The sequence below is a fragment of the Salvelinus alpinus genome, chromosome 15 (assembly GCF_045679555.1).
Source record: "Salvelinus alpinus chromosome 15, SLU_Salpinus.1, whole genome shotgun sequence".
In the NCBI taxonomy this organism is placed as follows: Eukaryota; Metazoa; Chordata; class Actinopteri; order Salmoniformes; family Salmonidae; genus Salvelinus; species Salvelinus alpinus.
Window position 1 is genome coordinate 46,732,502 of NC_092100.1, and position 24,911 is coordinate 46,757,412.

General features: G+C 43.9%; 1 protein-coding gene across 3 annotated transcripts in view; it reads left to right on the forward strand.

Annotated features, from left to right (window-relative positions):
• The window catches only part of mapk12a (mitogen-activated protein kinase 12a), a 31,591-nt gene extending 6,988 nt beyond the window's left edge, over positions 1-24,603 (forward strand). The window contains exons 1-13 of one of the 3 annotated variants that reach the window (XM_071343800.1): positions 7,483-7,604; positions 14,845-14,974; positions 15,360-15,418; positions 15,622-15,733; positions 15,860-15,889; positions 15,973-16,020; positions 18,249-18,363; positions 18,693-18,764; positions 19,031-19,110; positions 19,199-19,277; positions 19,470-19,643; positions 20,105-20,168; positions 21,570-24,603. In XM_071343800.1, the coding sequence (XP_071199901.1) occupies positions 7,543-7,604; positions 14,845-14,974; positions 15,360-15,418; positions 15,622-15,733; positions 15,860-15,889; positions 15,973-16,020; positions 18,249-18,363; positions 18,693-18,764; positions 19,031-19,110; positions 19,199-19,277; positions 19,470-19,643; positions 20,105-20,168; positions 21,570-21,576 (1,032 nt within the window). In that variant the 5' untranslated portion in view covers positions 7,483-7,542 and the 3' untranslated portion in view covers positions 21,577-24,603. Of the gene's footprint in view, positions 1-7,482; positions 7,605-14,844; positions 14,975-15,359; positions 15,419-15,621; positions 15,734-15,859; positions 15,890-15,972; positions 16,021-18,248; positions 18,364-18,692; positions 18,765-19,030; positions 19,111-19,198; positions 19,278-19,469; positions 19,644-20,104; positions 20,169-21,569 lie in introns of those variants that run through there. The other 2 variants (XM_071343798.1, XM_071343799.1) reach the window with 2 other exon arrangements.
• Positions 24,604-24,911: the final 308 nt, after the last annotated feature.

Sequence of the window (24,911 nt, forward strand, 5' to 3'; positions counted from 1 at the left end):
ATGGCTTTTCCAAACAATTTCCGTATGGATTTTCTTACAATTCTAATGATACATATATTCAACCTTTTGGCAGCTATCTCGCTCCATACTATATGGAGCCCTCCACATTGTTACAACATTTCAGAGGCGCACGGCGATGTAGTACGGAGCTCAATTTGTCATTTGCACCTCTCCAGAGGATTCGCAATTGCGTCACACCATCCATAAGGCGCCTCCGACCACATTTTCAGATCAAGCATACATTTTCTCTTAGTGTACGGTATGGACGTCCCAAGGATCGCGGATAGTACTAACTCTGGGTGAATGCCAATTTGTAACAAATGATCAACTCAGTGTTCCAAAGGTTGCTTTTACACAGGCAATTCTGATATTCTTATCTACTAATTGTTATTTGGACCAATGACGTCAGAACTTCTCACGTCAGATATTTTTCAGATCTGATCTGATTGGTCAAAGACAAATTAGTAAAGAAGATATCCATCCTCTTTCCTACTTTTAAAAAGGTCAAAGTTAATCGAGGAGAGGCGGGGAGGAGAAGGAAAGTGGACGAAAATGTTGTTTTTCACCTATGATCTAAATATACTTTCCTGCAACCCGCCCCACTCAATGCGGTACGGATCTGCTATTTTTATACGTTATAAATGGAACCTCCATCAGATGCTAGCCAGCTACTAGCTACTAGTCACTGTTAGCCACGGCTAGCGGTCTTCACCTTTAGCTCGGTCAATACCTGCCAGTCTGCACAGCGCGATATCGGGCTGCTTCTCTCCACCACATCACCGTATTCTGCAAGCTCTGTGCCATTACACCGGATCATCGCAGCTAGCTAGCTGCAATCGAGTGGCTACAACTGGCTAACGCCTTTGTCCCGAAGCAAGCACCAGTTAGACTTGAGCTAGCCTCGAGCTAGGCCCATCTCCCGGCTAGCTGAAGCCTGCTAATTCGTGGGCTACAATACCTCTTTTGCCAATTGGACCCTTTATTGCCGACACGGAGCCCCACCGATCCATCGCGACTGGTCTGCCAACGTAATTCGGTTAGTTATCATTTTATTTCACTGTAGAGCCCCTTGGCCAGCTCAACATGCCGCAGATAACTCTTTTGTCACACACCCCACACATGGGGAGACCTCACCTGGCTTAGCTGGCGCCTCCAGAGATGCAAGCTCTCTCATCGTCACTCAATGCCTAGGTTTACCCCCACTGTACTCACATCCTACCATACCTTTGTCTGTACATTATGCACTGAATCTATCCTACCACGCCCAGAAATCTGCCCCTTTTACTCTCTGTTCCCAACGCACTAGACGATCAGCTCTTATAGCCTTTAGCCGTACCCTTATCATACTCCTCCTCTGTTCCTCTGGTGATGTAGAGGTTAACCCTGACCCCGTAGCCCCCAGCATCACACCTATTCCCCAGGTTCTCTCATTTGTTGACTTCTGTAACCGTAAAAACCTTGGTTTCATGCATGTTAACATCAGAAGCCTCCTCCCTAAATTTGTTTTATTCACTGCTTTAGGACACTCCGCCAACCCTGATGTCCTAGCCGTGTCTGAATCCTGGCTTAGGAAGGCCACCAAAAATTCTGAAATTTCCATCCCTAACTTCAACATTTTCCGTCAAGATAGAACTGCCAAAGGGGGTGGAGTTGCAATCTACTGCATAGATAGCCTGCAGAGTTCTGTCATACTATCCCGGTCTGTGCCCAAACAATTCGAGCTTCTACTTCTAAAAATCCACCTTCCCAGAAATAAGTCTCTCACTGTTGCTGCTTGTTATAGACCCCCCTCAGCCCCCAGCTGTGCCCTGGACACCATATGTGAATTGATTGCCCATCTATCTTCAGAGTTCGTACTGTTAGGTGACCTAAACTGGGATATGTTTAGAACCTCGGCCATCCTACAATCTAAGCTAGATGCCCTCAATCTCACACAAATTATCAAGGAACCTACCAGGTACAACCCTAAATCAGTAAACATGGACACCCTCATAGATATCATCCTGACCAACTTTCCCTCTAAATACACCTCTGCTGTCTTCAACCAGGATCTCAGCGATCACTGCCTCATTGACTGCGTCCGTAATGGGTCTGCGGTCAAACGACCACCCCTCATCACTGTCAAATGCTCCCTAAAACACTTCAGATAGCAGGCCTTTCTAATCGACCTGGCCTGGGTATCCTGGAAGGATATTGACCTCATCCCGTCAGTAGAGGATCCCTGGTTGTTCTTTAAAAGTATTTCCTCACCATCTTAAATAAGCATGCCCCATTAAAAAAAAATTGAACCAGGAACAGATATAGCCCATGGTTCACTCCAGACTTCACTGCCCTTGACCAGCACAAAAACGTGGCGTACTGCATTAGCATCGAATAGCCCCTGCGATATGAAACTTTTCAGGGAAGTCAGGAACCAATATACACAGTCAGTTAGGAAAGCAAAGGCTAGCTTTTTCAAACAGAAATTTGCATCCTGTAGCACTAATTACAAAAGGTTCTGGGACACAGTAAAGTCCATGGAGAAAAAGAGCACCTCCTCCCAGCTGCCCACTGCACTGAGGCTAAGAAATACTGTCACCACCGATAAGTCTGCGATAATTGAGAATTTCAATAAGCATTTTTCTACGGCTGGCCATGCTTTCCACCTGGCTACCCCTACCCCGGCCAACAGCTCTGCACCCCCCCCCACCCCCCCCCCCCACCCGCTTCTCCTTCACCCAAATCTAGATTGCCGATGTTCCGAAAGAGCTGCAAAATCTGGATCCCTACAAATCAGCTGGACTAGACAATCTTGACCCTCTCTTTTTAAAATGATCTGCCGAAATTGTTACAACCCCTAATACTAGCCTGTTCAACCTCTCTTTTGTATCTCTTTAGGATCTCCTAAAGATTGGAAAGCTGCCTCGGTCATCCCCCTCTGCAAAGGGGGAGACACTCTAGACCCAAACTGTTACAGACCTATATCCATCCTGCCCTGCCTTTCTAAAGTCTTCAAAAGCTAAGTTAAAAAACAGGTCACCGACCATTTCGAATCCTTATCCACTATGCAATCTGGTTTCTGAGCTGGTCATGGGTGCACCTCGGCCACGCTCAAGGTCCTAAACGATATCATTACCGCCATATATAAAAGACAGTACTGTGCAGCCATTTTCATCGACCTGGCCAAGGCTTTCGACTCTGTCAATCACCACATTCTTATCGGCAGACTCAACAGCCTTGGTTTCTCAAATGACTGCCTCGCCTGGTTCACCAACTACTTCTCATATAGAGTTCAGTGTATAAAATCGGAGGGCCTGTTGTCCGGACCTCTGGCAGTCTCTATGGGGGTGCCACAGGGTTCAATTCTCGGGCCTACTCTTTTCTCTGTATATATCAATGATATCGCTCTTGCTGCTGGTGATTCTCTGATCCACCTCTACGCAGACGACACCATTCTGTATACATCTGGCACTTCCTTGGACACTGTGTTAACAAACCACCAAACGAGCTTCAATGCCATACAACACTCCTTCCGTGGCCTCCAACTGCTTTTAAATGCTAGTAAAACTAAATGCATGCTCTTCAACCGATTGCTGCCAGCACCTGCCCGCCCGCCTAGCATCACTACTCTGGACGGTTCTGACTTAAAATATGTGGACAATTACAAATACCTAGGTGTCTGGTTAGACTGTAAACTATCCTTCCAGACTCACATTGAGCATCTTCAATCCAAAATTAAATCTAGAATCGGCTTCCTATTTTGCAACAAAGCCTCCTTCACTCATGGTGCCAAACACACCCTCGTAAAACTGACTATCCTACCGATCCTTGACTTCGGCGATGTCATTTACAAAATAGCCTCCAACACTCTACTCAGCAAATTGGATGTAGTCTATCACAGTGCCATCCGTTTTGTCACCAAAGACCCATATACTACCCACCACTGCGACCTGTATGCTCTCGTTGGCTTGCTCTCGCTACATATTCGTTGCCAAACCCACTGGCTCCAGGTCATCTATAAGTCTTTGCTAGGTAAATCCCCGCCTTATCTCAGCTCACTGGTCTCCATAGCAACACCCACGCGTAGCACACGCTCCAGCAGGTATATTTCACTGGGCATCCCGATAGCCAACACCTCTTTGGCCGCCTTTCCCTGCTGCCAATGACTGGAACGAATTACAAAAATCACTAAAGCTGGAGACTTATATCTCCCTCACTAACTTTAAGCATCAGCTGTCAGAGCAGCTTACCGATCACTGTACCTGTACACAGCTCATCTGTAAATAGCACACCCAACTACCTCATCCCCATATTGTTATTTATTTTTTTAGGCTCTTTTGCACCCAAGTATCTATACTTGCACATCATCTCCTGCACATCCATCACTCCAGTGTTAATGCTAAATTGTAATTATTTCGCCACTATGGCCTATTTATTGCCTTACCTCCCTAACCTTACTACATTTGCACACACTGTACGTAGATTTTTCTATTGTGTTTTTGACTGGACGTTTGTTTATCCCATGTGTAACTCTGTGTTGTTGTTTTTGTCGCACTGCTTTTCTTTATCTTGGCCAGGTTGCAGTTGTAAATGGGAACTTGTTCTCAACTGGCCTACCTGGTTAAATAAAGGTGAAATAAATGTTAAAAAAAAAATATATATGTGTGTACAGTGCATTCGGAAAGTATTCAGACCCTTTGACTTTTTCCACATTTTGTTACGTGACAGCCTTATTATAAAATGGGTTAAAAATATATATACCCACAGCAATCTATACACAATACCCAATAATAACAAAGCGAAAACAGGTTTTTAGAAATACCTTATTTACACAAGTATTCAGACCCTTTGCTATGAGACTCGAAATTGAGCTCAGTTCCATTCTGTTTCCATTGATCATCCTTGAGATGTTTCTACAACTTGATTGGAGTCCACCTATTGTACATTCAATTGATTGGACATGATTTGGAAAGACACACACCTGTTTATATAAAGATCCCACAGTTGACAGTGCAGGTCAGAGCAAAAACCAAGCCATGAGATTGAAGGAATTTTCCGTAGACCCCCGAGACAGGATTGTGTCGAGGCACAGATCTGGGAAAGGGTACCAAAATGTCTGCAGCATTGAAGGTCCCCAAGAACACAGTGGCCTCAATCATTCTTAAATGGAAGAAGTTTGGAACCACCAAGACTCTTCCAAGAGCTGGCTGCCCGGCCAAACTGAGCAATCAGGGGAGAGGGGACTTGGTCAGGGAGGTGACCAAGAACCCGATGGTCACTCTTGACAGAATTCCAGAGTTCCTCTGTGGAGATGGGAGAACCTTCCAGAAGGACAACCATCTCTGAAGCACTCCACCAATGAGGTCTTTATGGTAGAGTAGCCAGACTGAAGCCACTCCTCAGTAAATGGCACATGACAGCCTGCTTGGAGTTTGACAAAAGGCACCTAAAGACTGACACCATGAGAAACAAGATTCTCTGGTCTGATTAAACCAAGATTGAAGTCTTTGGCCTGAATGCCAAGCATCACGTCTGGAGGAAACCTGGCACCATTCCTACAGTGAAGCATGGTGGTGGCAGCATCATGCTGTGGGGATGTTTTTCAGCGGCAGGGATTGGCAGACTAGTCAGGATCGGAGCAAAGTACAGAAAGATCCTTGATGAAAACCAGCTCCAGAGTGCTCAGGATCTCAGACTTGGGCGAAGGTTCACCTTCAAAGCACACAGCCAAGACAACGCAGGAGTGGCTTCGGGACAAGTCTCTGAATGTCCTTGAGTGGCCCAGCCAGAGCCCGGACTTCAACCCGATCAAACATCTCTGGAGAGACCTGAAAATAACTGTAGAGCAACGCTCCCCATCCAACCTGACAGAGCTTGAGATAATCTGCAGAGAGGAATAAGAGAAACTCCCCAAATACAGATGTGCCAAGCTTGTAGCTTCATACCCAAGAAGACTTGAGGCTGTAATCACTGCCAAAGGTGCTTAAACAAAGTACTGAGTAAAGGGTCTGAATAATTATGTAAATGTGGGGGGGTTGCAAAAAATAATATAAAAACCTGTTTTTGCTTTGTCATTATGGGGTATTGTGTGTAGATTGATAAGGGAATACATCTTTTTAATCAATTTTAGAATAAGGTTGTAACAAAATGTGGAAAAAGTCAAGGGGTCTGAATACTTTCCAAACACTGTAGATACATACGCACATCAGGACATGTACATAGTGAACTCGTAAACACATTATAAATATGAAAATAGAATACAGTATTTCAGAACGTGTGATTTCCCCCTATCTGCAAGCATGACCAATGGCATAACACTTTATTGACATCTGACTTGAACCAACCAATTAGAATACATAAACATGAAATACATATTTCTGCAGTGTCAAGTGGAAACGTAACCAACCCTGTTTGTTACACATGAAACGTACGTTATGGAAAACATCTCGCACTCAGTCATAGTTATAGAATAATGAATGGATTGGCAAGATTTTGGCACTGTCAACTTTAAGAAGGTTAGTAGTTACAATCAATTAAATCACCTAAATATACTCACCTTTACTGAACATTTAGTATTTGAAACACAAACATTCATTTCCCTACTGCTTTACCTATAATCCTACAGGCTCTTTATCATTCTCCATACTTTATATTCCAATGCATTCGATATTATGCATACCCAGCATGGTGTTGGGCTGCTGCTATTTGAGAACTCATCTGGTTTAGAAATCAAACTGGTTATCTTATTGCAGAGCACATTGTACAACTGTTTTTAGAGAATATTGTATTGCAAGGTATGATATATGTGTAGGCTATTCCACATGTATTGGCTAATATGCATATGTCGTTTTTAAACCTCCATTCTAGCATACAGTAACTTATATGACACACATCTTTATCTGCATGCTTTTATTTGGGTTTCTATGCAAATTATATGATTGAATGTTTCTTTAAGCCTTCAGCTAGTTACTTGAAATTAGACAGTCATGCCAAAACATTATTCAAAATTGAATTAACTGACAGAGATAGCTAATGAAAAACTAGCTTCCTGAACATGCACATTGACGTTTACAGCAAAGATGTTTAGAACTGTGTGTTTACAGCTGGCTAGGCTAGTCAACTGTAACATTGGCTAGCTTTCAATAAATTAGCTAAATGGTCAACGGCGTTACCTCTTCATATGATCAAGACCATTCCTATTGCATGCTGCATATTTAAAGTGTACTCGAAAACAGATATTTATATTTTTTCAGTCTTTGGGAGCTGACAGCAGATCACGATTTCATGTGAGGCTGTTTACATCTTAGAAGCAGGCCATTGGCTGCCTTCATCACGAGGTGTATGTACGGAAGTTCTGATTGGTTTCAAGTGTAGCAGTTCCCAAATTTGAAATATACTATTTTTCTAAGAAAACGTGTAAGAATTAAAGGTGCCAACAAATGTTGTCATATAGTTTTAAAAATATGCTCCTCCCTCGACGTAGATCGATCAACTTCACTGTTTTCTGCGTCGGCCCACCACCTAATTGAGGCCACGGAAGTTCAAGGCTGACCACAGTTCTGCATGTATTGTTTGCAGAAAACAGAATTCCTCATTATAGTGAATGGAAAATTGTCAATCTTCATGTAAGTAATTGTTTTTCCCGAAGACAATCATGGTACCAATAATTGCTTCTAATACACCAGATGTAGGTCATTGAACCAATTCTAAAAATTAAAAAAATCGCACACATAAGTAGTTATAAGGATAATTTAGTTGCTAATGGCAGCCTGCAGTACTCAGGTTGTCCTTCAACTGGAGTTAGACTGCAACGTCACTTCTTGGAGTAGCTCAAACAGCGCATTAATTTGGCTTCAAAAGAGTATTCACATAGGAATGAATGGTGTCACGTGATCGATAGCTTTGTCTTTCATATATACAGTAACATGTTCTATTACAAAGAAGCATTGCCATAGATAGAACAATGAGACATATTTCACTGGATGTATAAAGGATGTATAAATATGAAGCAGCCGCTTGGCGTTTCCACTCACTACCAAATATGGTGGTGAGTGGAATGGAACAAGATGGATTTTGGCCTACATTCTGCAAATTTTCTCATCGATGAAACATTTGATCTCAATGCAGTTTTCTGTTCCCAAAACCAGAATCTATTATGAACAAAGTGGACTAAGTTCTGTAGACTTTAGCCTTTGACAAAAGTTTTAAAAATCGCGTTGTTAAGGAGTGCAAAGTCGAATTTGGCATTGCTTTCTATGTTTGGCTGAGAAATAGTGTATTGTAGCCCTGCTACCGCCAGATGGCGTTATTAATAAGTGTATAGGCGGTGGGAAGGGCATTGAACTACAGACTGCTGGGTTGTTACATTGTGTTAGTCTATTTAAAATCAAATCACATTTTATTCATCACATGCGTAAACCACAGGTGTGGACTAACAGTGAAATGCTTACTTACGTGCCTTTCCCAACAATGCAGAGAGAAAGAAATTAGAGAAATAATAGAAAAGTAAAACACATAATAATAATAAAAAGTAATAATAGATACATAGTGAGTAACAATAACTTTCCTATATACAAGGAGTATTAGTACCAAGTCGATGAGCAGGGTTACGAGGTAATTGAAGTAGGTATGTACATATACATACATGTACATACATGTGAATTGTTAGATACTACTGCACTGTTGGAGTTAGGAACACAAGCATTTCGCCACACCTGCAATAACATCTGCTAAATATGTGTATGTGACCAATACAATGATTTGATTTTTAAACTATGATTAAAGTGAAAGATGGTAAACAGTAGCAGCAGCGTATTCACTGTAATGAGTCAAAAAAGTGAGTGCAAAAAGGGCCAATGCAGATAGTCCGGGTAGCTATTTGGTAGCTATTTGGTAAGCTATTTATCAGTCTTATGGCTTGGAGTTAGAAGCTGTTCATGTTACCTCTTGCTGTGCGGTAGCTGAGAGAACAGTCTTTTTTATTTTTTTATTTCACCTTTATTTAACCAGGTAAGCTAGTTGAGAACAAGTTCTCATTTGCAACTGCAACCTGGCCAAGATAAAGCATAGCAATTCGACACATACAACAACACAGAGTTACACATGGAATAAACAAAACATACAGTCAATAATACAGTAGAAAAATAAGTCTATATACAATGTGAGCAAATGCGGTGAGATAAGGGAGGTAAAGGCAAAAAAGGCCATGGTGGCGAGGTAAATACAATATAGCAAGTAAAACACTGGATTGGTAGATTTGCAGTATAAGAATGTGCAAAATAGAAATAATGGGGTGCAAAGGAGCTAAATACAGCAGGGGAAGAGGTAGTTGTTTGGGCTAAATTATAGATGGGCTGTGTACAGGTGCAGTAATCTGTGAGCTGCTCTGACAGCTGGTGCTTAAAGCTAGTGAGGGAGATAAGTGTTTCCAGCTTCAGAGATTTTGCAGTTCATTCCAGTCATTGGCAGCAGAGAACTGGAAGGAGAGACGACCAAAGGAGGAATTGGCTTTGGGGGTGACCAGTGAGATATACCTGCTAGAGTGGGTGCTGCTATGGTGACCAGTGAGCTGAGATAAGGCGGGGCTTTACCTAGCAGAGACTTGTAGATAACCTGTAGCCAGTGGGTTTGGCGACGAGTATGATGCGAGGGCCAACCAACGAGAGCGTACAGGTCGCAATGGTGGGTAGTGTATGGGGCTTTGGTGACAAAACGGATGGCACTGTGATAGACTGCATCCAGTTTGTTGAGTAGAGTGTTGGAGGCTATTTTATAAATGACATCACCGAAGTCGAGGATCGGTAGGATGGTCAGTTTTACGAGGGTATGTTTGGCAGCATGAGTGAAGGATGCTTTGTTGCGATATAGGAAGCCGATTCTAGATTTCATTTTGGATTGGAGATGCTTAATGTGAGTCTGGAAGGAGAGTTTACAGTCTAACCAGACCCCTAGGTATTTGTAGTTGTCCATATATTCTAAGTCAGAGCCATCCAGAGTAGTGATGCTGGACGGGCGGGCAGGTGCAGGCAGTGATCGGTTGAATAGCATGCATTTAGTTTTACTTGCGTTTAAGAGCAGTTGGAGGCCACGGAAGGAGAGTTGTGTGGCATTGAAGTGGGAGTCTTCTGACACCGTCTGCTATAGAGGTCCTGGATGGCAGGGAGCTCGGTCCCAGTGATGTACTGGGCTGTCCACACTACTCTCTGTAGCGCCTCGTGGTCGGATGCCAAGCAGTTGCCCTACCAAGCAGTGATGCAGCCAGTCAAGATGCTCTCAATGGTGCAGCTGTAGAACGTTTTGAGGATCTGTGGGCCCATGCCAAATTTTTTCAACCTCCTGAGGGGGAAGAGATTGTTGTCCCCTCTTTACGACTGTGTTGGTGTGTTTGGACCATGATAATTCCTTACTGATGTGGACACTGAGGAACTTGAAGCCCGCGACCCGCTCCACTACAGCCCTGTTGATGTAAATGGGGGAGTGCTCGGCTTTCCATTTCCTGTAGTCCACGATTAGCTCCTTTGTCTTGCTGATGTTGAGGGAGAGGTTGTTGTCCTGGAACCATACTGCCAGGTCTCTGACCTCCATATTGGCTGTCTCATTGTTGTCGGGAATCGGGCCTACCACCGGTGTGTGATCTGCAGCCACGCTTTCGTGGGTGAACAGAAAGTACAGGAGCGGACTAAGCACACACCCGTGAGGGGCCCCTGTGTTAAGGGTCAGCCTAGTGGATGTGTTGTTGCCTACCTTCACCACCTGTGGGCATCCCATCAGGAAGTCCAGGATCAAGTTGCAGAGGGAGATGTTCAGTCCCAGGGTCCTTAGCTTAGTGATGTTTATGAAAACTGAGCTGTAGTCATTGAACAGCATTCTCACGTAGGTGTTCCTTTTGTCCAAGTGGGAAAGGGCAGTGTGGAGTGCAATAGAGATTGCGTCATCTGTGGATCTGTTGGGGCGGTATGCGAATTGGAGTGGGTCCAGGGTTTATGGGATGATGGTGTTGATGTGAGCTATGACCAGCCTTTCAAAACATTTCATGGCTACAGATGCGAGTGCTACGGTGCGATAGACATTTAAACAAGTTACTATGGCTTTCTTGGATACAGGGACTATGGTGGTCTGTTTGAAACATGTAAGACACTTGCCAGCTTGTCGGGGCATGCTCTGAGTATGCGTCCTGGTAATCTGTCTGGCCCTGGTCATACTCACATTGGTTACAGAGAGTATTATCACACAGTCATCCAGAACAGCTGGTTCTCTCACACATAATTCAGTGTTGCTTGGCTCGACACGAGCATAGAAGGCATTTAGCTAGTCTCTTAGGCTCATGTCACTGGGCTGCTCATGGCTGGGGTTCCCTTTGTAAACCGTGATAGTTTGCAAGCCCTGCCACATCCGACGAGCATCAATCAGTGTAGTAGAATTCGATATTAGTCCTGTAATGAAGCTTTGCCTGTTTGAAGGTTCGACGGAGGGCGTAGCAGGATTTCTTATACACGTCCAGGTTAGTGTCTAGCTCCTTGAAAGCGGCAGCTCTAACCCAGTGCGGATGTTGCCTGTAATCAATGGCTTCTGGTTGGCATATGTACGTATAGTCACTGTGTGGACGATGTTGTCAATGCACTTATTAATGAAGCTGGTGACTGATGTGGTAAACTCCTCAATGCCATCGGATGAGTACCGGTACATATTCCAGTCTGTGCTATAGAAAATGTGCTGTAGCTTATCATCTGCTTCATCTGACCATTTCCGTTTTCAGCTGTTACTTCTTGTTTGATTGTTTGCTTGTAAGCAGGAATCAGGAGGATAGAGTTATGTTCAGAGGAGGACGAGGGAGAGCTTTGTATGTGTCTCTTTGTGTAGACTAAAGGTGATGTAGAGTTTTTTTCACCTCTAGTTGCAAAGGTGACATGCTGGTAGAAATGAGGTAAAATGGTTTTCAGTTTCCCTGCATTAAAATCACCGGCCACTACGACCTTTGCCTCTGAATTAGCATTTTCTTGTTTGCTTATGGCCCTATACAGCTCCTTGAGTGCGGTCTTAGTGCCATCATCAGTTTGTGATGGTAAATAAAATATAATGGATGAAGACTCTTGGTAAATAGAAGGGTCTAAAGCTTATCATGAGGTATTCTAACTCAGGCGAGCAGAACCTCAAGACTTCCTTAATATTAGAGCTTGCGCACCAGCTGTTGCTAACAAAGAGACACACACCACTCTCCTTGAGCTTACCCGACGCTGCGGTTGGTTCTTTCCTGCCGATGCATAGAAAAACCAGCTAGAATATTATCGATGTCCTTGTTCAGCCAAGTTTCAGAGAAACATAGGATATTACAGTTCTTCAGATCCCGTTGATAGGATAGTCTCGAACGGAGCTCGTGTACATTCACCAATAGAACAGAGGGTAGAGGTGGATTATTTACTCCCCTCCATAGTTTCATCAGGGTACCCGCACGTCGGCCTCTATATCGCTGTCTCTTTCTCTTCAGGTTGTCGGGGATTAGGGCCTGGTCCGGGGCTAACATTATGTCCTGTGCTGCCGACTCATTGAGGTAGAAATCTTCATCCAAATCGAAGTTAGGGCTGAGCTATAGCAGTGTTTGTGAGTCAAGGGCGGATCCCGAAAATGGTTATTCTTACAAAAATGTCTGCAAAGTCCGAACGGTTTGAGCTACAAACTATTATGACCCATCTATGAAAAGCTGGAACTCTAACGGACATGCACTGTTTTGCTCTATGACGCTCACAAGTCACACGAGTCGTTAGAAGGTAAGAGGTTATTCTACATAGAAGATCATAGGAAATCACAGGACGTAGTGTCTATAATACTGTAATAAGCTCACATAGTTTCTGTCACAAACTCCAAACTCCACACAATTGTCACTGACTAGTTGGATATTAATTTCCCACTAAGCAAACAATTTCAGGCTTTTGCTTGACAGACCTGTCACATCTACTCGCGCTCCTCCTCTCTGGCGCGCGTTGTCACCAGGTTACTACTCATCATTATGCACACCTGCCACCATCGTTACGCGCACCTGCGCTTCATGAGACTCACCTGAGACTCACCTTCCTGATTTCCTCCCCTATATCTGTCACTCCCTTTGGTCCTTTCCCCAGGCGTTATTGATTCTGTTCCTGTGTTTTATGTTGGTACGCTACTCGTGGTTCTTGTTTTGTTCCATGTTTCAGTTATTATTACATTTACTCCCTGTACTTGCTTCCAGACTCCTAGCGTACATGTTACAGAATAACGCCTCACCAAAGGGAAGCAAGGGGGATTTTTTTGGTAGATTTTTTTATTATTTTTTACTGGTGACGTCGGGTCCAAGGGCGGCTGCCAAAGCAACTGGGGTTGCCTCAGCACATCAGGCTTCCATGCCTCTGTAACAGTATAACTTTAAACCGTCCCCTCGCCCCGACACGGGCGCGAACCAGGGACCCTCTGCACACATCAACAACGGTCGCCCACGAAGCATCGTTACCCATCGCTCCACAAAGGCCACGGCCCTTGCAGAGCAAGGGGAAACCCTACTTAAGTCTCAGAGCAAGTGACGTAACTGATTGAAACGCTACTAGCGCGTACCCGCTAACTAGCTAGCCATTTCACATCCGTTACACTCACCCCCCTTTCAACCTCATCCTTTTCCGCAGCAACCAGTGATCCGGGTCAACAGCATCAATGTAACAGTATAACTTTAAACCGTCCCCTCGCCCCGACACGGGCGCGAACCAGGGACCCTCTGCACACATCAACAACGGTCGCCCACGAAGCATCGTTACCCATCGCTCCACAAAGGCCACGGCCCTTGCAGAGCAAGGGGAAACCCTACTTAAGTCTCAGAGCAAGTGACGTAACTGATTGAAACGCTACTAGCGCGTACCCGCTAACTAGCTAGCCATTTCACATCCGTTACACCTCAGCTGGCTCGACAGGTTCTCAAGCCTCGGGTTTGCTCGTCAGGCTTCCGTTGCTGACTCTACCGGGGATGCCTCAGCTGGCTCGACAGCTTCTCAATCCTCGTTTGGCTCATCAGGCTTCCATTGCCGACGCTAGCGGGGATGCCTCAGCTGGCTCGACAGGCTTCCATGCCTAAGCCGGCTCATCGGACTCCCGCGCTTCAACTGGCTCTACAGGTTCCCTCGCCTCAGCTGGCTCTGCAGGTTCTCACGCCACAGCAGAAGCGATCGGCCCACTCCTGGTCCTCAGGACCGTCCCTCTGGTCTGCGTCCTGCGGCTGGAGCCGCGTGTCAGGGAGGGGGTACTGTCACGTCTACTCCCGCTCCTCCTCTCTTGCGCTCGTTGAGCCAGTTTACTCATCATTACGCACACCTGCCACCATCATTACGAGTACCTGCGCTTCATGAGACTCACCTGGACTCCATTACCTTTCTGATTTCCTCCCCTATATCTATCACTCCCTTTGGTTCTTTCCCCAGGCGTTATTGATTCTGTTCCTGTGTTTTTATGTTGGTATGCTACTCGGGTTTCAGTTATTATTAAATTCACTCCCTGTACTTGCTTCCCGACTCCTAGCATACACGTTACAAGACCTTTTTTGTTTATTGACATTTGTCAATAAAATCCATTAATTTAAATGTTGATGTCAAATTCTTTTGTGTTCTACTTGTATCCCTGGTTGTCCGCAAAAGTAAATGATAAAACAGAAAGTAGAGAATTCCAGCTTTTTCACTGTGGGAGGCCTGGGACCAATGGAGTTAAAACAGAAATAACCTGATTCCGCGTTTGTATAGGACTCAAAGCTAAAATGTTTGTTTTAAATAACTATTTGAGAACCAGATGACCTTGTACCTCTCTTCCTCTCTCCTTCCATCTCACCCTCATCCCCATCTCCATGTCCGTCTCTAGCTCTGCGGTGGACTTCAGGACAGGGACCAAGGTGGCCATCAAGAAGCTCCACAGGCCCTTCCAGTCTGAGCTCTTTGCTAAGAGGGCCTATCGGGAGCTGAGGCTGCTCAAACACATGAAACATGAAAATGTAAGACTTGCAAGCCAAAAGTCCGAAATCAACCCTTATCCAATTTAATTGCACTACTTTAGTTCTTAAGGGTTGCAGTCCTCAAGGTTTTTTTGCACCCTGAGTGACACTTAGTAATTGCAAGCAAGTAGCCTAAGTGATTGCCTTGGGTAATCCACTCCACACACAGTCTCTGATTAATTGGCAAGATGAAAACCAGAGGCTCCCGAAGACCAGAGTTATGCAAACTTGCCCTAAAAACACTAGGGCTTATTAGCAATATACTGTAAGCTAGGCCTATAGGGTGTTTGTTTCTTACTGTATCTCCCCTCCAACTGCTATGTAACAACCTGATCAAAACCTAATATAAGTTGTTTATTTTCCCTCGTTCTCTCCCTGGGGTTAGGTGATTGGCCTTGTGGATGTATTCACTGCTGACCTCTCCTTAGACAGATTCCATGATTTGTGAGTACACTTTTGTTTTTGTTTTCATATTTGGTCATGAACTTCAAGTAAACAAAAAATGGAAGTTGGAGACACAATATCCACATTCCATACCACTGGATGTTTAGCAAAGTCAAAGTTCCATCTTTCCTCTCCATGTTGGTTGGTCATTGCGAAGATATATAGACATTTAGTCTCTCTCTCTCTCTCTTGCTCTCGCTCAGCTATCTGGTGATGCCTTTCATGGGAACGGATCTGGGGAAGTTGATGAAGTTACAGCAGCTCTCAGAGGACAAAGTACAGTTCCTGGTCTATCAGATGCTGAAAGGACTCAAGGTGTGTCTCAGTCACACACACAATCTCATAAATACTTCTATACAGTACATGCATGTATATAAATATGTGTACACCCTGATATTGTATGTTATTGATGGAAATGCCTGTTGTATTCTTTTATGACAGTATATCCATTCTGCTGGCATAATTCATAGGGTAAGTGAATCTCCTTTTTCCTGTGTGTGTGTTTGTGTGTGTGTGGCTCCTCAAAATGACCCACTGGATGTTTGTATCTGCAGGACCTCAAACCAGGGAATCTGGCCGTTAATCAGGAATGTGAGCTCAAGGTACCCAGTCACACACCCAGTGCTCTGATATCCTATAACGTATCATATGAATTGGATTCGTAACATATCATATGAATTGGTTTCGTAACATATCATATGAATTGGATTCGTAGCATATCACACGAATTGCACACAAAAAAACAGGGAGCACCACTTTCAAAACTACTGGCTGAAAGAGGGCATCTTTAATAGCCTTTGCACAGACCAACAGACAACATTTCTCTCCATTGACTTTGTTGTCATGGTTTGATGCATGAGCACAGTTTTTCAGCAATAATGACTTCCATAGTATTTTGTAGTGTTATAGCTGTTATGATGTAGGTACAACGGTATGATGCAGTCATGAACTGTCCCACTGATGTGCAATTCATTACTTTGACTGACAGTGGCTATTTTGAAGGATGTTTTACTTATGATTGTGACACAGTTCAAGTCAGAAGTTTACATACACCTAAGCCAAATATATTTAAACTCAGTTTTTCACAATTCCTGACATTTAATCCTAGTAAAATGTCCTTGTCTTAGGTCAGTTAGGATCACCACTTTATTTTAAGAATGTGAAATGTCAGAATAATAGTAGAGAGAGTGATTTATTTCATCTTTAATTTCTTTCATCACATTCCCAAGGGGTCAGAAGTTTACATACACTCAATTAGTATTTGGTAGCATTGCCTTTAAATTGTTTAACTTGGGTCAAACGTTTCAGGCAGACTTCCACAAGCTTCCCACAATAAGTTGGGTGAATTTTGGACCATTCCTCCTGACAGAGCTGGTGTAACTGAGTCCGGTTTGTAGGCCTCCTTGCTCGCACACGCTTTTTCAGTTCTGCCCACAAATGTTCTATAGGATTGAGGTCAGGACTTTGTGATGGCCACTCTAATACCTTGACTTTGTTTTCCTTAAGCCATTTTTCCACAACTTTGGAAGTATGCTTGGGGTCATTGTCCATTTGGAAGACCCGTTTGCGACCAAGCTTTAACTTCCTGACTGATGTCTTGAGATGTTGCTTCAATACACCCACATAATTTTCCATCCTCATGATGCCATCTATTTTGTGAAATGCACCAGTCCCTCCTGCAGCAAAGCACCCCCACAACATGATGCTGCCACTGTCGTGCTTCACGGTTGGGATGGTGTTCTTCTGCTTGCAAGCCTCCCCCTTTTTCCTCCAAACATAACGATGGTCATTATGGCCAAACAGTTCTATTTTTGTTTCATCAGACCAGAGGACATTTCTCCAAAAAGTATGATCTTTGTCCCCATGTGCAGTTGCAAACCGTAGTCTGTTTTTTATGGTGGTTTTGGAGCAGTGGCTTCTTCCTTGCTGAGCGGCCTTTCAGGTTATGTCGATATAGGACTCGCTTTACTGTGAATATAGGACTCGCTTTACTGTGAATATAGATACTTTTGTGCCTGTTTCCTCCAGCATCTTCACAAGGTCTGTTTGCTGTTGTTTTGGGATTGATTTGCACTTTTTGCACCAAAGTACGTTCATCTCTAGGAGACAGAATGTGTCTCCTTCCTGAGCGGTATGACGGCTGCGTGGTCCCATGGTGTTTATAATTGCATACTATTGTTTGTACAGATGAACGTGGTACCTTCAGGCGTTTTGAAATTGCTCCCAAGGATGAACCAGACCTGGTTCATCCTTGGGAGGTTTAAAAAAAGGTTTAAAAAAAAAAAAGAAGGTCTTGGCTGATTTCTTTTGATTTTCCCATGATGTCAGGTAAAGAGGCACTGAGTTTGAAGGTAGGATTTGAAATACATCCACAGGTACACCTCCAATTGACTCAAATTATGTCAATTAGCCTATCAGAAGCTTCTAAAGCCATGACATAATTTTCGGGAATTTCCCAAGCTGTTTAAAGGCACAGTCAACTTAGTGTATGTAAACTTCTGACCCACTGGAATTGTGATACAGTGAATTATAAATTAAATAATCTGTCTGTAAACAATTGTTGGAAAAATGACTTGTGTCATGCACAAAGTAGATGTCCTAACCGACTTGCCAAAACTATAGTTTGTTAACAAGAAATTTGTGTAGTGGTTGAAAAACAAGTTTTAATGACTCTAATCTAAGTGTATGACTCTAATCTAAGTGTAACTTCCGACTTCAACTGTATGTGGTTGTTTTACCTACATTGGTTGAATGCAGAGAGCATCAGCAGAATGACTAAAATGCTAATGTAATGTCCAGTAATAATAAGAGTGTGTTGTGTCTGTGTCAGATCCTGGACTTTGGGTTGGCGCGGCAGGCGGACAGTGAGATGACAGGCTACGTGGTGACCCGCTGGTACAGAGCCCCAGAGGTCATCCTCAGCTGGATGCACTACACCCAGACTGGTCAGCAGCACACCACCCTAACACTCCTCTTATCTGGTCCAGGATCAGATGTGTTAAGTCGCTGATGGTTAAGGCTAATACTGGAATACAGACAACAGATCCTGGATCAGCTTTTTAACAAGGCTGTAAATTCATCTGAGTGGTCTACATAGATGACAGAGTCAACTGAATGCGTTAAAGCCTATGGAGAATGGTAGTGCTCAAGCTTGTATTTTCTGCCTAGTGATGATTGCCCTTCAACATGCTTCTACCAGATTTAAACACCAACCATGTTAATGGAGGTCCTTTCTATCAGTTAACAGTATTCGCTCCATTTCCTCTCTTCTCAGTGGACATCTGGTCTGTGGGCTGCATCATGGCAGAGATGCTGTCAGGGAAACCACTGTTCAAAGGCAATGACCGTATCCTGATCTGACCTGCCCATGAGCCCTACTATCCACTGTTGCACAAAACACATATGAAACTCTATTACTGTGGTTAATGTTGTTTATGTTGGAATCATACTTGCTTCCATTCTTACTTTTCGGTTTGACTGACTAGAACTAGATTATAACCTTATCATGGCCAGGTGGTTTTGTTTCACTTTCACACTAGACGCAATGTGTTTCCCGATGAGGATGTGTTCAGTATGTAGTTTCACCTTTGAACCTTGACTTGTGGAGCACAGACCTGGATCAGCTGACTGAGATCATGAAGATCACAGGGACACCCACTCAGGAGTTCATCACCAAACTGCAGTCTCAGGATGTGAGTCATGTACTTACATGCCAAACACATACTATAGGTCTACATGCACACAGGCCTTGATTAAATAGGTTGACGTTCTCTTTCTCAGGCTAAAAACTATGTCAAAAGCCTTACCAAAGTGCAAAAGAAAGACCTTCAGGCACTCTTTTCCACAGTCAACCCACAGGGTAAGACCATCACCATGTCATGTATAGTGAATCTGCAGTATCCCATCGTCATGACTACTGTTCCTATGTCTGCTGTCTGTATCTCTCTGTTTAGATGTGTCCATTCCCTCTTAGGTGTATTGAGACTGATGATGCACTTTAAATGAAATTTGACTTGATTTTATTCTATATCTCCCTTCCCTTCATCTCCAGCGGTGACAGTTATAGAGCGCATGCTGCTGCTGGACCCAGAGAGCAGGGTGACGGCAGCGGCGGCCCTCGCCCTGCCATACTTCTCAGAGTTCAGGGAGCCAGAAGAGGAGACCGAGGCCCAGCCATACGACCACTCTGTAGACAACTCTGACCTGCCTCTGGAGCAGTGGAAACGTAAGGAGGGGAAGGCTGGGACAGAACCCAGGGTGTATTCAATAGGCTCCAAATGGAAGATTATGTACTGAAACAGGGAGGGTTACCTGGACTTGTCCATTAGAAGCGCTCGTTTTCTGTTGCAAAACGTGTGCTACTGTGTGTCCTAATGAATATGATCCCAGGACAGAGGTGAGGAGGTGTCAACAGGGACCTGTTTGTTTTCATTATAACATTAAACTTCTATTTAAGGCATTTTTGAAAGATATCCAGACAAGTTCTGGGGTGGTATGACAGAGTCATGCCTCTCTGGAATAGGGACTTACTTTTGATGTGCTGCTGATGGATTTTACAATGAGCTACTACAATACGCATATTTTCAGAATTTCATTCTCTTCCATGAATTTCAATGATAACCTTCTCTATGTAAACACTGTTGTGTTATGTATCTGTCTTCTCTTTCTCCTTCTGTTTGTTTACAGGTCACACGTTCACAGAGATCCTGTCTTTCCAGCCCATAGTGGTAGAGTCCAGGGAAACCGCACTGTAAGATGAAGCGTCACACATGGGAAACCCCCCCCCCCCCCCCACCAACATTTTTACAAGTGTGTCATCCTCTGTTCAATCAACATTCTCAGTCCATCGTGTGTGTGTGTGTGTGTGGGTGGGGGGGGGGTCCTCCCCTTGTGTGTAGTTTTTCAGCCATTTTCACACCAATGTGTTGTTGCCTCCTGTATAAAGCCCATATTCAACTGAAATTCTAGGATGTTTCCTTGTGTGTGTAGCTGTGTAGTCTAAACATTTGTCTGTAACCACTACTGATCTTTCCTAAACCTTGTAATTCCCTCTTATTGCCTTAATGAAAGAACAATTTGTATACAGCCAAACAACATCTGAAAACCATTTACTAAAGTGTAAGCACAGAGGCAGTTTTCTGCCAAGGCATCCACACACATAAAAATCATTGGTTGCCTGTAAAATGTTGCGCAAAAGAATCTATTTGTTTATTTGCCATTTACTGTAATTTTTCCTTACACTGGTTGTATTTTTAATTAACCCAGTTGTTCAAAAGAAAATCCAGATATGACTCTATGCAAATATTATGCCATTAGGCTACTAACCACAATCTCTAATCAATATAGCTTTTTTTTTTTAGATGTATGTAAAATTTAAAAAGGTATGTTTTGATGGGAACATGCAGTGAATGCTCTGCCTATAATAAAACAAGGCAACAGTAAACATGTCGTCCCCCATGAATGATGCAGCGCACCCCCAATTGCGATATTGCGTGTACCCACAGATGATCCATTATTATTGACCAGATACTCAAGTGGCTGCTCTAACAATGAAAATAAATGTCTTCAAAAAGGGAAGGCAGTTAGCCTGGGTACCAGGCCAGGGCTTGACATTCATCTAAATTTGCCAGTGGCACACCGGGCCAAGATCACAGGAAAGCAAGTTATATTCAATTGTGGGTGATTTCATGTTTAATTTGCAGTCTGGGCAAGTATCTTATATTATAGCCAACCATAAAATCTGATATTTACACTGTTTGTTTGGAGAAGAAAATATAAAACCATCCCCCCTCAATGATGACATGTAGCCTATATTAAACCGTTTAAGATGTAATATTACCCAGAAATGAGCGCAATAACAAATTGATGAAAAGCAATATCATTAGGTACATAGTCCATATTAATCAGGCAGGTGTGCAATTTTAGCAATAAGCCTTATCACCTGTCTGATGCAGCATCGTGACTACATGGCTAAAGCATGGGGTTGCTCCTCTGCATCGTTTACCACAATGGGCTAATCATTAGCTAGATCGCAGACTCTAAATATCATCTTGTTGCTTGTTTAATGTCCTAAAAATAACTCCCACTGGCACTAATAAAATCATTGGATTTTTACAGTGTTTAACACGGTGTAATTGTGTGAATTTTACAGTGACTAATAGGTCTACCATTTATGCATTGGAATGGCTGACGCACTTCCTGTGGTTACGGGAGGCCTAAAGGCTAGAGCTACCTCTTACAAGGAACGGGACATGGACACATACAAGAAAGCCCGCTATGACTTCCGCTGAGACATCAAACATGCAAAAGGAATACAGGAGGAAGGTGGAATCGTATTACACCGGCTCCAACGCTCGTCGTATGTGGCAGGGGTTGCAGATGGATTACAAAGGGAAACCCGTGAGATGCCCAGTGATGCAGAACTCCAAAATGAACTAAATGCCTTTTATGCTTGCTTTGAGTAATACGACACTGAGTCTTGCATGAAAGCCTCGTTTGTTTCCGGATGACCGTGTGATCTCGCTCTCCGTGGCCGATGTGAGTAAAACTTTTAAAAAGGTTAATACTCGCAAAGCTGCCAGGCCAGACGGAATACCAGGGCGCGTTCTCAGAGCATGCGCAGACCAGCTGGCAAGTGTCTTCACGGACATTTTCATCTCTCCTTGTCCCAGTCTGTAATCCCAACATGTTTCAAGGTGACTATTATTGTCCCTGTTCCCAAGAACTCCAAGGTAAATGACTATCGCCCTGTAGCACTCACATCTGTAATTATCAAGTTCTTTGAAAGGCTGGTCATGACACACATCAACATGATCATCCCAGACACCCTGGACCCACTCCAACCACCCCTCCTCTCTGATTAATAGGATCCCAAGTATCCAGAAATGTCATCAGTGCTATTAAAGTTGATGACACTGCTCTTAAAATAGCGTGTTCTCTCATCTGTAAAATAAATATCCAGAACTGATTAGTGTTATTAGTGGTCCAAAGTTTGGATAGCTGCCCTACACTGTGTATGCCTGACTCTATCTGTATATGTGTGTACTGTAACTCTATACTGTATATTTAATCTCTCACAGGAGCAACAAACAGCCTGTTATGTGTATTTGATATACACCATGTGACTATGTGCTTGGTTCCAGATGTTTGAGCCTATCTGGGATCCAGAGCGAGGCGTTCTGTGGCTAGTTTACAGCAGCCTGCATTTCCTCATACATGACAACATGTGTTGTGTACAGTACTGTAATATAAAGGCAGAGTGATTGGTGTCTGTAAGGAGATGTATACTGAAATGACAGAGTAAAGTCGTAAGCTGCATTGCCATGTACACAAACTGGGCATTTACTGTAGTAGTGCTCTGTAAATATGAAATATTAGGGTTGCTACACTCTTAGTAAAAAAAGTTCCAAAAGGGTTCTTCACTGTCCCCATAGGAGAACCCTTTTAAGTTCGAGGTAGAACCCTTTTGGGTTCCAGGAAAGGGTTTTACATGGCTCACATCAATACCAGCCAGTGGAAAGGCTGGTCATGGCTCACATCAACACCATCATGCCGGAAACCATAGACCCACTCCAATTCGCATACCGCCCCAACAGATCCACAGATGACTCAATCGCACTCAACACTGCCCTTTCCCACCTGGACAAAAGGAACACCTATGTGAGAATGCTGTTGATTGACTACAGCTCAGCGTTTAACACCATAGTGCCCTCAAATCTCATCACTAAGCTAACTGCAACTGGATCCTGGACTTCCTGACAGGCCGCCCGCAGGTGGTAAGGGTAGGTAACAACACATCTGCCATGCAGATCCTCAACACTGGGGCCCCTTAGGTGTGTGCTTAGTGCCCTCCTGTACTCCCTGTTCACACATGACTGCGTGGCCACACAACTCCAACACCATCATTAAGTTTGCTGACAACACATCAGTGGTAGGCCTGATCACCGACAACTATGAGACAGCCTATAGGGAGGAGGACAGGGACCTGGCAGTGTGGTGCTAGGACAACAACCTCTCCCTCATTGTGAGCAAGACAAAGGAGCTGATCGGGGACTATAGGAAGAGGAAGGCCGAACAGGCCCCCATTAACATTGACGGGGGTGAAGAGGAGCGGGTCGAGAGATTCTTGGTGTCCACATCACCAACGAAATATCATTGTCCAAACACACCAAGACACTTGTGAAGAGGGCACGACAACACCTTTTCCCCCTCAGGAGAATGAAAAGATTTGGCATGGGTCCCCAGATTCTCAAAACGTTCTACAGCTGCACCATCGAGAGCATCCTGACCTGTTGCATCACTGCCTGGTATGGCAATTGCTCGGCATCTGGCCGTAAGGCGCTACAGAGGGTAGTGTGGATGGCCCAGTACATCACTGGGGCCAAGCTTCCTGACATCCAAAAAGACTCCAGTCACCCAAGTCATAGACTGTTCTCTCTGCTACCGCACAGCAAGCGGTACCGGAACGCCAAGTCTAGGACCAAAAGGCTCCTTAACACCTTTCTACCCCCAAGCCATAAGACTGCTGAACAATTAATCAAATTGCCCCCCGGACTATTTAGACTGCTGCTACTCGCTGTTTATAATCTATGCATAGTGACATTACAAATGACCTCGACTAACCTGTTCCCCCGCACATTGACTCGGTACCGGTACCCCCTGTATATGGCCTCGTTATTTTATTGTGTTACTTTTTTACTTTAGTTTATATATTAAATACATTTTCTTAACTCTATTTTCATGAAAATGCATTGTTGGTTGAGGGCTTGTAAGTAAACATTTCAAGGTAATTTCAAGGTAATGTTTACGTGTTGTATTCAGCGCATGTGACAAATAAAAATGTATTTGATTGGACATGGAACCAAAAGAGTTCTTTAAATGGTTCTCCAATGGGGACAGCTGAAGAACCCTTTTAGGTTCTAGATAGCACCTTTTTTTCAAATCGTGTATATGCTGTGATGCACAGTTATTTTTCAGAAATATCTGTCCAACAGAGCCCAGGAATGCACAATGTTCCAACATCGCGTAACCATTTCCCAGGACTGTATTTGTGTTTTCTGGGTATTTGTTTGGGAGTGAATATGCCTGTGTATATTGTCCGTGAGGGTTTATTTTCCCATTTGCAGTATTACTGTGCGTTTGTGCGTGCGTGTGTATTTTTCAAGTAAATCTCACTCTGAAATTCTCCTGGTGTAATGTGGCTTCTCTCTCTCTCTCTCTCTCTGAGATATACCGGGGGAAGCACACTTGTCTGTGGTCCCTTTGAACGAATCACTGGGCTAGCCAGGCAGGCGGAACGGGGGGGGGGGGGGAATTCCACAGGTTCACATGTTCCATGTCAACCTAACCCGCCAGTTTGGCTCTGGGGATCTTCTCCAGCTCCCCTGACCTTAGTGGAGGTGTCAGGGTTGCGCAGAGGGGGTACTATAGGAGTACAGATGGAGGAAGTTGGGGTAAGAAGAGGTGGGAGAGAAGGGAATTATGGGGGAAGTAG